The sequence below is a fragment of the Lipophrys pholis genome, assembly GCF_963383615.2.
Source record: "Lipophrys pholis genome assembly, chromosome: 14".
Classification (NCBI taxonomy): Eukaryota; Metazoa; Chordata; class Actinopteri; order Blenniiformes; family Blenniidae; genus Lipophrys; species Lipophrys pholis.
In genome coordinates this window covers 117688-134594 of record NC_137633.1, presented here as the reverse complement: position 1 = coordinate 134594, position 16907 = coordinate 117688, and the positions used below count along the sequence as shown (strand labels likewise).

Below are 16907 nucleotides of genomic sequence, written 5' to 3'. Positions count from 1 at the left end.
TGATTATTTCCAGGAATTGTTGAGGATGATGTTGGCTGCTTATAAATGAGTCATGATGAAATCTGATCATCACAATAGTTCCAATAAAAGAGAGAGAGAGAGAGAGAGAGAGAGAGAGAGAGAGAGAGAGAGAGAGAGAGAGAGAGAGAGAGAGAGAGGATTCTGCTCTTCCTGCTTGCCTTGTTCTTACCACAATGGATCAAATTTACATTTTGATTTGCACCAATTAAACCCAGGACTTCTTGCTGTGAGGTGAAAGTTCTTACTGCACGACCCATCAGAACAGATCAGGAAAATGTACATTCAGTGAACCAGGAGCTTTTGGACAGTTTTCAACTCTAAAATAAAATCAGATTTAAATGAGCACAAGAGATATAAAAAGCTTAAAACCAACACACACATACACATTTTCAGACATTTATTTATAAATTTAACTTACATCTAATGCCTTATGTATGGTACTTGAGAAAAAGTGCAACAAAATCTCAGTATGACACGTAGAAAAAAACTAATTATTGATAAAACAATATGCACCATCTCTTGAATTCGAACACGAGGAAAGCAGTGAACAGCAGCACATCCTCCAGAAACACTGAGAATGCGGCTTCCTCCTTCACACAGTGTCAGGCTTTTTCATTGGTCCTGTTTACACGACAAGGTTTCAAGTGAAAATGCATCGTTTTTGCTTTTTCATGTCAGAACAGATTCATGTTTCCTCTGCATCGTTCTGAAAATGATGTCCGTTTACATGTAAAGGGCGGAAACAATGACAATGATAACAAACCGCTCTAAACATTAACAATGGGAGAACACAGACATTCTAGTGGACAAACGACCAAGTTAGATTATTATTATGGTGACTGTCAAAATAAAACTATCAAGTATCAGGAGAACATGGACCAGGAGTCATGACACCAGGGAAGAAACAGCTTTCTGATTGGCTCTACTGAGCATGTGCAGAACAACGAGTTACTGCGGCCGTGGTGTGCATGCACACCAGCAGCGCTTCCATCAAGAACAAGGACATGGATCCTGAGCATTTCCAGAAAGTCTCATTTTCACCCATTTACACGTCAAAGGAGCACAAGCGTTTTCTAAAACTTCCACCTTGGGAGCTTTTTCCTAAAAGTTGTGTGGCTCTGAGCACCATATGTCGTGTTAACGGAGCTGAAGTCTGCTCACAGGAGACTTTAGGAGGAGAGACACTCCACCACCTGATGTTCTGCATCAGATTGAAAGTGACAGAAACCAGAAGATCATCTGACGTCCACTCTGGAAAAAAATGTTCGAGTGTGGATGTTGATTCCGCGTCCTTCCAGAGTGTCCACCAGAGTGGCTTTGATCGTCCTCCTGTCGGCTTTGCAGATGTTTGTCTTCAGTTTGAGCAATGCTGAAACGTGTCTCTCACTGCAGGAGGAACATGGAAAGAAAAGGCGAAATGTAAGCAACAAGAAACAGAAACTTCCAAGAGGCAAAAAGGAACAAATCCTGGTTTTCACAACCAACTTTCCCCTCTTTTTTCTTTATATTTGTAATTCATACTAGTGCAAATGTCTGGAAGGAGCTCAAACCAAAGGTTTTCACCATCTGTCTCGTCACCAACAGCAGCTTCAGCCTGACACACTTCATGGTATTAATACTTCTGTCTGTACACATCTTCTCAACATAAACTACAGGATGACTGTGTCCGCAATCAGCTCATGAAGTCCTGGTACTATAACTCCAGGAAACATCTGAGGCACGTTTGAGCTGTTTGGCTCGATTCACTTCCTTTTCCCTTCGTGAGGTTTATCCTCGCCCTGCTACAATGAAAACAGCTATTACACTACTCTGATGAGTTCCACTTTGAACAAGAGGTCTTGAAAGCAGGATGCGAACAATGGGGGGCCAGGGGGGCTCAGTCCCCCTTAATGAGACAGGAGCCCCCCATAAAACATCATTTGTGAAATTTTGGGGGTCTCTAAAATATTTGTAAAATGCCATTTTATCCTATGCATTTCCTTTTTGTTTTTTGTTTTTCAGTTTTGTCATGATCATGTATAAAACTCTTCTATTTTTATTTATTTTTATTAGTGCATGAGGGTGAATCTTCACTCTTTCACTTTAATAAAGTTGCTAGTCTGCATGCAGTTCTTGTCCTCACCATTGAAGTGTGGGGGCGCTAGTCTTAAAAGTCACTTTAAATCAGACAGCCGCTTAATTTCAAACAGGGAAACCTGGTAAATTTCGGATTTCCTAATAAAAATAATGTGGGGGACTCTGAGGAGCAGCATCAGAAGCTGATCCAGGTATATGGAGGCTTCTGCCTGAAGGTAATGTCCATAAACTATATTATTAATATTCAGCGCTGTGTTGTATACGATGGTGCTGAGGACTGGATCTCTGGTAGTCTGGACCATTTTTTTTCTATTTCTAATGGTCAAGCATGTTTGGTGTTAATTATTGCTTTGTTGATCCGTGTTTATTTTATGAGTGGTTATTTTATGTAGATTTGATTGCCGGTGGAGTCACACTTTTTTTTTCACTAACGTTCATATGATTTCCAGACAAGACCTCCATGTAACGTCAAGGAAATTCATACAAAAAACTTGAATTGTAGCTTTTGTAGCTTTTTGTGTCCCATTGTGCCCCTGAAGCCACAATGGGACACCAGTTTTGGCTCAGTGGGGAAGACAAGTCGGCTGTATAATGAATGCGTTTTGAGTCACCATCAGAAGGCACCCCCCCCCCCCCCCCCAACCCCACACACACCCCCACACCCCAAGGTGACTCTGCCCCAAAAGCAACGGTATAGCTTGCACACTGCTTGAAAGTGTTTTCTTCGAGGCAGGTTAAGGTTACCTGAGGTCAGGATAATCAGATCCCAGTGAGGCGACCTGCATCTGAAGGGCGGGGATGTCCTGCAGTTTCAGCACCTCTGCAATCTTGTTGAGGATTTCTTTTAACCACTCCTCCTGCGATCCCTAAGAAGACACAACATGGCAATCGTTCAGTCGGCTGATCAACACAGACAGTGCTGCAGCTGCTACACTGGATGCAAACCAAGAAACCAGCCATCCAACCAGCCAGCCAGCCGACCAACTAACCAGCCAGTCAGTCAGCCAGCCGACCAACTAACCAACCAGCCAGCCAGCCAACCAACTAACCAACCAGCCAACCAGTCAACCAGCCAGCCAGCCGACCAACTAACCAGCCAGCCAGCCAGCAAACCAACTAACCAATTCAATTAAATTCATTTAAATGGTCACATAACTGACTTGTAATCACTTTTTCTAGGATTTTAGAAATAAAGGAAGGTTGGATATTGATACTCAGTGACTGAAACTACTTCCTATAGGATTTTAAAAATAAAGCAAGGTTGAATGTTGGCCTGTAACTTGCTAAGACACCTGGGTCAAGGTTAGGTTTTTTAAGAAGAGGTTTAACAACAACAACCTTAAAGGCTTGTGGTACATAACCTATTATTAGAGATATGTTGATCTGAGCTAGCAATGATGTACTAATCACGGAAAAAATATCTTTAAACAGTTTAGTCGGGATTGGCTCCAGCAGGCAAGTTGTTGGTTTAGATGAAGCCACGATTGAGGAGAACTCAGGGACTTCTATAGGGTGGAAGCTGGATAACTGGAACTCAGGCTCCACTAACTAATCTGAAGATGTGGTTGATCGATCCGCCACTGCACTGGGCAGTGAGTCTTTAATTTGATCCCTGATAGTTAGAATTTTGTCATGAAAGAAGTTTACGAAGTCATTACTGCTCAAAGTTAAAGGGATATGAGGTTCGACAGAGCTGAGACTTTTTGTCAGCCTGGCTATAGTACTGAAGAGAAATCTAGGATTATTCTTGTTTTCTTCTATTAAGGAGGAATAGGAGGTATTTCGGGTTTTGTGAAGGGATTTTTTATAGATTAACAAACTGTCTCTCCAGGCTGTTCGAAATACTTCTGAGTTCAGTACCATTTCTTTTCTAATTTTCGTGCTGATTTCTTTAAAGTTCTCATGATCATTATACCATGGAACTATCCTCCTCTGAGTTGTTGCTTTTATCTTCAAGGGAGCAATGGAATCAAGTGTGGAGCGAAGTAAGGCTGCAGTTCCATCTACAACCAAGTCAGCCTGAGTAGGGCTAATGCTAATGCTAATGGTGTGACAGCTGTTTACTGCTGGATCCACAGATGGAACTGATGTCAATATTGATGGGAGTACTTCCCTGAATTTGGCTACAGCATTGTCTGATAGATATCTCTTATATTTTAATTTATTTTCCGGGGATATGAAGCCAGTTAATGTAAATTCAAATGATATCAGGAAGTGATCCGACAACAGAGGGTTGTGGGGAAGAACCATTAACTGATCAATGTCAATACCATAAGTGAGGACAAGATCAAGCGTGTGATTAAGATAATGAGTGGCTTCATTCACCTTCTGTGAAAATCCAATCGAGTCCAGTAAAGAGCTAAATGCTATGTTAAGGCTCATTGTCAACATCTGTCATGGTTTTGCAGGGTGGACCCAAACGCAGACTCAGCCAGTTCCGTGAAAACCAGGTTTATTGGAACAAAAGTCCAGGTAACACGAGAAGACACAGGGGCAACGAGGCGAGACAAGTGACGAGGAGACAAGACATGTTGACAAGACGACCCGACAAGGACAACAGAGGGAGAGGAGTTTAAATACACAAGGAAGAGGAGGACACAAGTGGAACATTGCTTAATTGGAAACACGAGGTGAGACACACAGAGGTAGACACAGAGACCTGACAACATCTACATGAATGTTAAAGTCTCCCACTATAAGGACTTTATCTGAGCTCAGTACTAAAGTAGAGAGAAGGTCTGAGAATTCAGACAGACATCCAGAGTATGGTCCAGGAGGATGGTACACTAGGACAAGTACAACTGCTGCTGGGTTTTGTGGTCAGAGTCATGAGATTCAGAGTGAGACTTTGAAAGGATTTCTGGTTAGTTTTAGTTCTGGGATCAATAAGAAGACTAGAGTTATAGATAGATGCTCCTCCTCCTCCTCGCCCAGTTTCTCCAGTGATATAAAGGTTAACATGAGTATTCGGAGTTGCTTACAACCAACTAACCAGCCAGCCAGCCAGCCGAACAACCAACCAACCAGCCAGCCAGCCGACCAACTAACCAGCCAGCCGTCCAATTAACCAACCGGCGAGCTAGCCAACCAGCTAACCAGCCAAACGAATAATTAACAAATTAACCAATTAACCAGCCAGCTGACCAATTAACCAACCAGCGAGCCAGCCGACCAGCTAACCAGCCAGCCGACTAATAAACCAATTAACCAGTCAGCCACCCGACTAACTAACCAGCCAGCCAACCAATTAACCAACCAACCAGCCAGCCAGTTTCTCTGTATTGGAAGGTTCCTCCCACGATTGAGTAAAGATGAAATACTTTTGGAACTATATTCACTGAATGTGCTTCTTGAAGTAATTGGTGAGTTTTCATTGAGTCATGATGAATGAATTCCCACCATTTTGCTGAAAAGTTGGTGTAAACTCTCGCCATTGTCCTTCACGGCGATATAAGCCTTGTGCTGCTTCTGCTTGTCCTTCAGCTTGATTTCTCCTCTCAGCAGCCTCCGGACGTACTCCTCCGTCACCTCCTGGTGCAGCTGACTCATCAGCTCCTGAAACCAACCAGGAAACAGGAACAAGAGAAGTTACTCTCATGGAAGGAATGAATCTGGTGTGTGTATTTTCTGTCTCTTGACATTACCTGTTGGCAGGATGGCGTCGGACCCTGAAGCCCCTCATGCTCTTTTTCAATGGCAATCAGTAGCTTCTCGAACTGGCTGTTGTGCAGCCAGTCATTGGTTCCCAGCTTCTGGTAATGTGGCTGTTTGACGTACAAAAATCACAAATCTTTCTTTAATCTTTCCATCCATCCATCCATCCATCCATCCATCCATCCATCCATCCATCCATCCATCCATCCACCTTCTCCCTCTTATCCGTTTCCGGGTGGTGGGGGTGTCAGTCTGAGCACCGTCACCCAGATCACATAGCACCCATTAAGAACCTTCCTGCAGGTGGAGAGCCCACAGGAAGGTGGAGAGCCCACAGGAAGGTGGAGAGCCCACAGGAAGGTGGAGAGCCCACAGGAAGGTGGAGAGCTCACAGGAAGGTGGTGAGCCCACAGGAAGGTGGAGAGCCCACAGGTAGGTGGCGCCCAGCGTGGGACATGAACCCTCTACCTTGAGATTGAGAGTCTCATGCTCTACCAGCTGAACTAGCCGGGGGCCTTATTTAATCTTTCTCCAGGAATATTCATTTGTGGGATGGGCAGCAGAGCTGAGAGTGTGTGTGGTCCAATTAGAAATCAACAATGCTGAGTTTAAGTAATCTATTTTTGGTTTTGGGGAACAAATGATGCTGTGTGTTGCAGAGAAATAGAATAAACCAGAGTATTAGGATTTATAGTACATTTTTTATATGCTGACAAGAAAAATATTATTACTAATTAATCTAAGAGAAAGATGTTTACATCATGTTTCATATAGTAATGAGGCTTATTTATATATTTGTTGATAGTGTTGTGGTGCAAATTGAGCTCAGGGGTCCAGAAAAATCCAATTAACTGTCTATAACTGGCTTGTGGCGGCCAAGCGTTCATAGCGACGTCGCTTTTCGATCCTTGGATGTCGGCTCTTCCTATCATTGTGAAGCAGAATTCACCAAGCGTTGGATTGTTCACCCACTAATAGTGAACGTGAGCTGGGATTAGACTGTTGGGAGACAGGTTAGTTTTACCCCACTGATGATGTGCAGTAATAGTAATAGTAATAGTAATAGTAATAGTAATAGTTATAGTTATAGTAATAGCAATAGTAATAGTAATAGTACTATTGGGTAAAACTAACCTGTCTCACGTGGGTCTAATCCCAGCTCACGTTCCCTGCCTGTAAACGTAATTACAAATCCCTCAAATATCCTAAAAGCATAATATAAACCTCAATTTGAAGAACTATTTCACAAACAAATTATCGTGTGCAACACTGCAGTGTCATTATTTGTTTTGATGTTATTTGAGCATAAATAGAAGAAAATTGAAACCCGCTCACCTTCAGCACTTTGTGTACAGGAGCTAACAAATAAGCGTGTGCAGATTGTTTCATGGCGTTCAGCACTGACAGACAGTCCTCCTGCAGCTTTTGTGGGATCAGATGTGTCTTTCTGATGAGGACGTCCCTGCAGACACCACATAGACAGAGTCAGCTCAGAGCAGACCGCTGGATTGTAATCTCTTAATCTGATAGGAACCTGCGTACCTGAACTGAGCCACGCAGCTGAGGTTGGCTTTGATTTGAGCGCTGCTGTTGGCTCTGTTCTGCCTGATGACGTCTGCCTGGAAACTTTGGAACCTGCAGAAGATTGGGTGGAAATTTTGAGATTTAAATTAAAAACAAAACAGAACAAAAAAAACAATGGTGATATGTAGACGAAGTTGGTGCATCTTTTTACCTCTGCATCAAATCTCTCAGCGGGCAGGTTATCTGCTGGGCTTTGTGCAGGTCTCCTACAATAACCTCTGCGGAGGTCACCATGCCGTTGATAAGCTGCAGGGAGAGGGATTACACAGTGATAAAGAACGCACTTTTTACATTCATGGATTTTTATACATTTTCATCCATCCGAAAAATAGAAATAACCCCACAATCTTTCCCAAATGTAAACAAAGAGCAACTTTATTACTACTACTACTACTACTACTACTAATAATAATAATAATAATGATTATCATAATTATAATAATAATTATATAATTTAATATAATATAATACTTTTATAATAATAATAATAATAAAAGTATACCTCATAAAATGACTATAAAGAAAGTGCATTATAATTATAAAAAAACAATACAATAAAATTATAATTCATAAATTTGACAGCAAAAAAAAGGCCAAACTAAATAAATTGTTCAATATATTTAAAAACATTATTATTAAGCATTATGTTTCAAATTTACAAATGATTATTAAATCATTATCATATCTATTATTTATTTAGTTCTATTTTTTGGATACCTCCATAAAAAAGTATTCATTTACAAATAACAAAATATTAATTCACAACTTTAAGATAAAAATAGTTTTAAGTGTAAAAATTACATAAATACATAAATAAAATAAATGCTGTGTTGCAAAACTGCTTGACAACTTGCATATAAAACACATAAAAGATTAAAGATCAAATCAGAAAACAAAGCAACACAGCAGCAAAAAACTAAGTTAGAAAGCTTCCGAATCACGTGTTGTTGCCGCTTTAAGCAGATCTTTGAAACTTTTAGTCACAGAAATGACCCCCATGAACGACTTTCTAAAAGTCTGGAACGTCCTCAATTTGACACAAGTTTGTATGTGAAAGAAGGTCAGAAAAAGTTGTGATGGGAGCAAAGTTTCCTGATTCAAATGTAACAAGTAAAAGTTCAGTTTGCACATTTTTAGTTCTTCCAAGGCTTCCAACATATTTTATTTGTTGCAGACCTGTAGAGACGGGAATATTTAAACCCAGAACTCAGTCCTTGCCTGACTCATGACGACAAAAATAGCTTGAAAGGCTGTCAATCAGCAAATAAATATACTGTAACAGCACACGGAGTACAAAATGTGCAGATTATACTGATACCAGAATGCTGAATATGCAATAAAAGGAATATTTTGGATCTTGTAGCTGCTGTTCAAACAGGATGTCTTAGAGTGCTGCTCTTATTTCCTGTTATTGTGACACATTATGGTACAAACATGCTTTAACGCTACCTGAATGATATCGTACGCCACAGGACTGACGTAGCAGCCATCCTCCTTCACCGGCTCCTCTCTGTTATTGTACTTCTTCTTTGCTTCCTCCAGGACTCGGCCCATGTAAGTAGTCAGTTCGGTCTGAACAAACAAAAACATGCGTTTGCCCACTTCTGTGTGTAACAGTTTCCCTGGATGTGCAGGACGGGACCGTGCAGAACATGAGATGACTGATATAGAATAAAACAACACTGACATTGTTCAAACAATACAATTTCTCTGAGACACCCAAAATGCAAAACAAAGTTCTGCATTTCCACTTGAAACCCATTCTCTGTGAATGAAATCAGAGTACCATCATGCCGAGCAGAGCTGGTCTTACCTGCTGTTTGCTCAGGTATTGCTGCTCCAGAGGCTCCAGCAGCTCCTCCGTCAGCAGCTTTCCCAGTCCTGAAGTGTTGATCTCAGCAGTGAACTCCGGCCTCTGAAGGATTCTGAGACACAGATGAAAGAGTTTTATAATCACTATGGAGATTTTGAGATCCCACACAGAAAAACAACAATTGGACAAACTGCTGTCCATAAGAGGAGGTCAGTTTTGGAACAGACCTGCCGACAGATATAAGAGAGTGCCCGACTTACAAATCGTTAAAAAAATATCCTAAACTTTATCTTAAAATAAATCAGTCCTGAACTCGATTCACATAAATGTAATTTGTATCGTTTTGTTGGATTATTTTCACTTGATAATTCTTACATGTAGTCTGCCATTTTAGGTTCACTGTTAGAGACAATAGGATTGCATCTTTCAATGTGCTTTACCTTCCATTTTCTACCATGTGCCTTCACTGATACTCACAGACTGTCACTCAGCGAGCCTTTTGCAACGTAAACAAAGAAGTGACTGCAAACTGGACCCCGCCTCAGAGAACAGGAGTCCATTGTGATTGGCTGGAGTGGTCAAGGGGTCAAGGGTCACATGTAGGACCCAGATAGGGGAAGTACGCCTCGCTCATTCAAAAGTCTGTGGCCGTTTTCCAGTACCCATACAGTCCATACTTGTGCTCTCGTGTACACGTGAAACGTTATCAGTGAGAGACCAAGTACTGATCCAATTCTTAGGCTGTTTCTCACTGAGTACTCATGGAATACCCGGATGTGTCCTTGCTCCGCCCACTTTATCGAGGCTGCATCGACACAGACATATGTAGGCTTGGGAAGGCAAATTACCCATAATGCATTTGGCAAGAGATGGTGGAGGAGATCTGCACTTCCGAGGACGCCCTGCAAGTAGTTACTCATGACGTATGCGTGTACATACTGGCGTTCTAAGAATTGGAAAATGGCCTGTGTCTCTATAGTTTCGCTCTCTTTCCTTCACCTTAAGTTGGGGAGAGCACGGCCGTCCTGTGCAGCTGACCATGTGATGAGAAAGTCTTTGTTTAATAAATAACTGTGTTAATTCTTAACTATCTCAGATCTGTTTTTTCCATAGTCAGCCACACCTGTGGAACATGTAGAATCCAGAGAGAATAGAGAAAATTATATCTAATAGTTTTTATATTGTGTTTTTTATATTGTGTTTTGTAATATGTTTTATATGCCTTTATACATTGTATTGTTTGTGTGACCTGGCCTAACCCTAACCAGCAGTTTTGCTATAATCTGGCACATTTACAATTTGTGTTTATAATTGTTCATTAATGTGCGTTGTCCCGATCAAATAAACAAATAAATAAATAAAATAAAATCATAACCTGTTGATCGATCTTTACCTCTTTTATTTGATGACAGTCACTGGTATGTACTATTTCAACCTCGAAAGACTCACAAATGCAGGCATGAGTTAGAAGAGCTTTATTGGCCTAAGGTTATTTGGCGCTCAGACCCCGGGGGAAGACTGCGACAAGTAATGAATGCATGGACACGATGATCTAGGATTGGACTTCTCCCTGGAATCTGGACACTGTGGTGGCGAGGAAGAGGATGGCCTGACGCAAGCAGGGAATTTGGTTCTTTCTCAATGGAGAGAAACCCCACTAAACCATGTGAGCAAGCAAGAGGAAAGGAAAAACTCCCTTGCGCAGGAAGAAACCTTTGCAGAACGGGGCTCAGAGGTGGCGGCTTTCTGCTCTACCGGTTGGGTGAGGATAGGAGAGGACGATGAGACGGACAGTTCAGGTATGGTATGGATACAGACTGGATGATGAGCGTTGATGGCGGTGTAGATGTGAGGCCCGGTGGAGTTGGTTAGCAATGCCGGTGGAACGCTGAGGCTTGAACGTGAGGGCTTATGAGGTGGAACGGCGCTGATGATTGGCTCGGCGGAGGCGAGGGATTGGCTAACACGAATAGGTGTGCCTGGAGACGAGTGGTGGTAGGACGATTGGCTGGAGGTTAGTCTCCCAGGGTGAATTACCGCTTTAAGCTCCATTAGAAAACAGATATTATAATCAATGTTCAAGCCACCCCTAATTGCATCCAATTCATCATCTGTCCATACGAATCCATATAATCTACATTGTTATTGTTTATAACGTATAAATCTTTGTACGCATGTGTGTGAGCATTCACTATAAAAACAAACAACAGCAACTGATGGCCCAACATGCTAAATGCATCATTTTCAGAACGTTGCCATGTAAACACAAACATTTTTTGAAACTAAAACACAAAAAGATGCATTTTCACTTGAATCGTTGTCTTGTAAACAGGGCCAAGGTTGTTGCATGAATATGAATGAACTGTGTGTCCAATAAGAAATTCACTTCAAGCTCATTTTAAGAACTGGCCACGTGGATTGATGCACCGTGTACATTTCTATGCAAAAACATGGCAGAAGAAGGTGTGACTTTCACTCACCCTGGATAATATTCATTGACCCAGCGAAGCAGGAAGGTGCAGTCCGAATCATCCAGAACAAACTGTGCCAGGCTGCTGACCTTAGTGCTGAAGATCTGGTGATACTGAGTGGCGTAAAAGTTACAGATGTCCATCTCTGGAGGGTAGCAGCTCTTCACCACCTCCACCACCAACAGCAGGTCCTCCTTCAGCTGGCGGCCCATGCTGTTGATGTCCACCTTGATGGACGACTGCTTGGCCGCGGGGCTGGAGGGAAGCATCAGGTGGTCCTCCATGCGCTCCTCCACCTGCTCTCGTATCTTTGCATCATGGAGCCTCCTCAAGCTGCAGGGCCTCCAGGCCGGTGGGGTCACCCCTCCCTGCCTCCACAGCTGGTCCTGATGCTCCTCCTGCTCAATGGCCCGCACGGCTGACGACAGCGTGGAGGAGAGAGCAGACGCCATGCTTCTGTTCAGAGACAGACTCTGCTGCACAGTCTGCAGAACGAGCTCCTGCAGAGCTGCACGGTCTTCAGAGAGCTTGGCAACGTCCTCCTCAGGAGGACCGTCCCCTTTTTCCGACGCCGTTATGTCCCCGTAGAAGAAATTCTCTCGCTCGATGAGCAGCTGGCTGGCCTCACAGAAACACTGATCCTTCAGATACTGCTCAAACGTGGGAACCACTGAGAGGACAAACAAATAAATTAAAACTAAATTCTGCAATAAGCTTCATACTGGATGAGAGAGACTCAAATCAGCAGACGAGTAAAAAACTTAATTTGTACTTTTCTTCTTTTGCATTGTTTACTTCTGTTTTAAAAACAGTTTGAAACGTGCAAAAACAAGGAAATGATCACATAAAGGTTTAACAAACTCAGAGTTTATGTAACAAAGTGTTACTTTACATGTGAAATACAATGAAGTGCAATAACACCAACGTGTGGGTGTAATCTCATTGATGCACTTCATCAAACTGTATAATGCACTTTGACATCTTAGATCCTGTTTGCTGTCTCAAATTCTCTAGGCTGATATCACTATTTCCTTTGGTAAGATGTTATTTCTTTATTCTCCTCCTGCTGCTTTTGTTGGTATTGTGTGTGTAGTTTTATGAGGCCTGCCACAGGACGGAAGACAGAAATTTGAGTTTACTTATTCATATGTAAATAAATGTGTCTTTGATGAATAAACAAATCCAAATCGGCAAAAAAACAATAGAAAAAGTCAAATAAATAATAATAATTCTGAGCAAAAAACATTGCAAATAGCAGAATTAATATTTATTCTTGCTTTCAGTTGAGACTATAATTTGGAAAAATGGTGATTACCCTTAGGTGGAGTAGTAATCTGAGGCCCTTCCTGGATGGCTGTGTGGGGTCCATCGATGGTGGACGGAACACTGCCGCTGGCCTGATTGGTGGGACTCCTCAATAGTTTTTGAAAGCCTCTGAATAACCATTCTCCTGCAGATCTGCCCACCGTAACGGGCTGGAAGTTCAGGGTGTCCTGTGACGGCGTGTCTGACTGCGACCTTATCCTCATCTCAGTTGTATGACGGGGCTGGGAAGCTGAGAATGATGCAGGAGAATCTACACATGGAGGAAAACACGCACCGAAATGTCAGAAGAACTACACCACAAGACACACAGAATGACTCTTAAATAGTGGAAAAGCACTACAATAACAAACACACAAAAATCCCTACTTTGGTCACAAAGAAATAGACAATGGCTCGTGATGATGCAAAAGTACCAAATTAAAAGATAAACCCACCAAAATGATCACTGAGGCATAGAATGTGTTGAAGTCCAAATCTATCATAATGAGATGTGTGAAACAAATGTGACAAGAAAGATCAAAAATGGCCCATCTGAGTTGGAAAATTATTAAAACAACAAAGTAAATGATCAAAATGATACACAAAAAGGATCCTCAAGGTATAGAAAATGACACTTGTGTCTAATTCTACCAAGTTGTGCCACAAACAATACACAAAATAAATAGCAAATGAACAGAATGCAGAAATGATCAATGGAAGGCAGAAACAACCCAAATTTGACAGATAATAAGTAGAAACTTAGAATGGCCACACACAACAAAGAACAAAACAACAGTAAAGAGACCAAAATGAAAAAACTTCTGAACTTCAAAAGAAGTAACGAGACAAAAAGTGGCTTCGTGATCCAAATCTACCAAACTGCAGTCACACAATCAGAGCAGAGATGCAAATTGAGTCCAACCTGAAGTCCACAGAAAGATGTACAAAGATGACGATATGAAGCAAAATAACAAAAAAGGCAAAATGAAAGATTAACAGGCACAAAAACACACAGAAACGCTACCAATGAGAGGCAGAATTAGATAAATGAAACACCATATTGCTTAAAATGTGACTAACAGTTGGGCCACAAAATCCCCAAAAGGATACGTGTGGTATCTTATAGCAACATGTCTAAACTCGGACAAAGAATCATAATTATTGAACACAAAATAACTTTAAAAATATGAATTTGATGAGTGTAAAATTGTGAACAAATTTCCCCACAAAATTGAATGACGCAACAACCAAAGTGACCCAGAAATATTGTCCCAAAAGGAGGCGAGATGCTAAATAACCAAATCACAGCCGCCAATTACAACAAATAGATGCAAAAATCACTTTTTGATTTAGAATGATCAAACGAAATTGCCAAAATAAAGCAAAAAAACCCCAAATGGATAGTGTGGGGAAAATGTGGAACAAAAGAAAAAGAGCTGCAGACAAACCCAGATGTAACTAATAGACCAGTCTCATGGTAACAAGTCATTAGTGGTGTTTGGACTTATCAGTCTGGATGATCCACTGCTTCATCATGCAGGCATGCAGCATAATCCTCAGTAGAACAGCCACTTAACAACTTACAGCTGTATTCTCAACTCAAAAAGAAAAAAAGGTACATAACGCACCAATTATGGTACAAAGACATGAAGGATAATGACAAAGAGTGAAAAAAAGATGGTGGAAAAGCACATTTTAGCTGTTTACAGATCAATAAATAACTTAAAGAATCACAGAGGACTCACTGAATGGAAGGATATTTTGAGTATGAACATGATGAATATATTAAGACATGCAGAGAAAGAGTCTGTAGAGCGTTTACATTCCAGAAGTTACTCACCCTCTGTTCTCACAGCACAGCCCTGATAGAAAGTTCCGCTTCTCTGAGCTGGAAGGGGAGTGTTTTTATAGCAGACAAGACACTCCACCCACTTTACATGATGCAGTGGAAAGTCCAAGTGCATGCCCCCCCCCCCCCCACACACACACACACACACACACACACACGGCTGTTTTCAGACTGGGCTGCAGAACGAACCTCGTGCACTAGTTTGTGGTTTGGAGGGAGAAAAATCTGCATCAATGATTGCATGTGTTCTTATGACATATTGGACAAACACACGGACAAAATAAGTGAATCAACAGTAACTAGGGGTAAATAGGGAACTGAAAATATGTCTTCAGTCACGACTACTCATTTACAAGCTCAAATAACAATACATAGTAATATTCTTATAACCTCTCAAAGTATTAGTTGTGTAACTTTGATTGTATGGTGAACTTGAGTGCTGAGAAAGGTGCCTTCAAATAAAATGTCTTCTTCTTCTTCTTCTTCTTCTTCTTCTTCTTCTTCTTCTTCTTCTTCTTCATATTCATATTCTTATTATTATAACAGCATCCAATTTCATTTGTATTTAGACTTTATTTAGCCAGGAGAACCACATTGAGATTAATAATCTCTTTTACAAGTGTGTCCTGGAGAGCTGGGGGGTTCTCGCTCAGGGACCCCCAGTACATGTTATTAGGACAGGATTTTTACATTAAGCATGTAAGATATCAATGTTTGAAGCTCACTCTGAAATCTTTATCATACTTTTACCTCATCTCACCTGTATTTTCTTTTTACCTGCATGTTAAAAGTCTCCATGAACTTTAGAATGTAACAAACTCTGCCAAACTTTGAACAAACCTAAGAAACCCCATCCTATCACCTGTCCCACTCACACAAACACATCCCGATGACATGCCATTAAACAGGCTTCATGTTGGTCTAAACTCTAATGAATGATGCTGTAAACAGATTTTCATACTGAAACAAGAGCAATCAGAGATTTCTGACCTCCACCAAGGGTCCACATGTACACAGGGAAATGACATATTTCACATCCAGATAAATTGCCTATATTCATTAATTTAGTTTGGTGATCACATGATTTTATTTCATTATTTGAAAGAGCACAAGATAAGACAATATATTGCAAAATTATAGTTTTCTATTGTAGCAATTATTTTGATCTGGATCTCTACCAAATCTAATGGGTCTTCCTTTGATCAAAATGCACCTGTGGACCAATTTTGATGAAGATCTGCTCATTAGTTTTTGAGATATATATTATAGATTCCTTTGTAAAGACAGGTAGATGGATGAAACTGTGAGGAAGGATGCAGCCGAAACATGTCAGCAAGGTAAAATCTTTCCTGCATCTACCTGTCATTACAAAAGAGTCTATAATATACGTTTTTAGAACGACAAAATGAACACAATTCAGCGAGTTTTTCAGATATCTTGTTTACAGACAGACTGACAAACAAACGTAATATTATAACCTCCTTCACTGCATGGTACAATGATGGCTGTCTGAAGACAGCGTACGTAAGTAAAAACAATCAATTCAAGAACATCTGTTCAGTCGTTTTCCTAAAATTGTCTGCATGTAACTCAGCAGGAAGTCAAACAAGAACGTTTAATTCGATCACTGACCTCTCACTCTGCAGGATCTGGATCCTAAACAGCCCCCCATCGTTCAGAAAGCCGCTGTGTTTGTGGTCTGTGACATTCAATGCAGTGCAACTTATCCAGCAGAGAACTTTGATGTCAGGATCTCATTTAAGTAACAAAGCTACTGCACATTTCCCCTGAAAATTGATGGTCTGAAAATGTGCACATGAGAAGTGTGAAAGAAAAATCAAGATTCGCCTGACTGTGGGTGAAAAGTGACACACTGTAATAATAAATAAAATCAGCTGTTTGTTTTGCTAAAGCTTTCAACATTTGGTCATGTTTTATCTTCCCTAACTTAAACAATATCTGCCATTGGGCACAGGATACTGTCGATTTCAATAAATACTTCCAATTTTGTGTAATGTCCAGAATATAACGCACATAGAAGATTTGATAAATTATTAATGGACACCATTACATACACAACTCATCCCTCAAATGTATGTTGCTTACAAACGCATAAAAGGGAAATTAAGAGCAT

The 16907-nt window shown here is 41.0% G+C and overlaps 1 protein-coding gene across 2 annotated transcripts; it reads right to left on the bottom strand.

Moving 5' to 3' along the window:
- Nucleotides 1-405: 405 nt before the first annotated feature.
- On the bottom strand, nucleotides 406-14972 carry LOC308120274 (tumor necrosis factor alpha-induced protein 2-like). 2 transcript variants are annotated; one of them, XM_080480786.1, is made up of 12 exons: nucleotides 14765-14972; nucleotides 12935-13195; nucleotides 11629-12289; nucleotides 9149-9260; nucleotides 8785-8907; nucleotides 7487-7581; nucleotides 7294-7386; nucleotides 7087-7213; nucleotides 5742-5861; nucleotides 5497-5652; nucleotides 2842-2963; nucleotides 406-1407 (listed from the first exon to the last, which is right to left on the bottom strand). In XM_080480786.1, the coding sequence occupies exons 1-12, from the start codon at nucleotides 14886-14888 to the stop codon at nucleotides 1257-1259; spliced, it is 2145 nt and encodes a 714-aa protein (XP_080336912.1). In that variant the 5' UTR covers nucleotides 14889-14972; the 3' UTR covers nucleotides 406-1256. The 2 variants fall into 2 exon arrangements, with proteins under 2 accessions (XP_080336912.1, XP_080336913.1); XM_080480787.1 differs by having other exon boundaries at nucleotides 14670-14775.
- Nucleotides 14973-16907: the final 1935 nt, after the last annotated feature.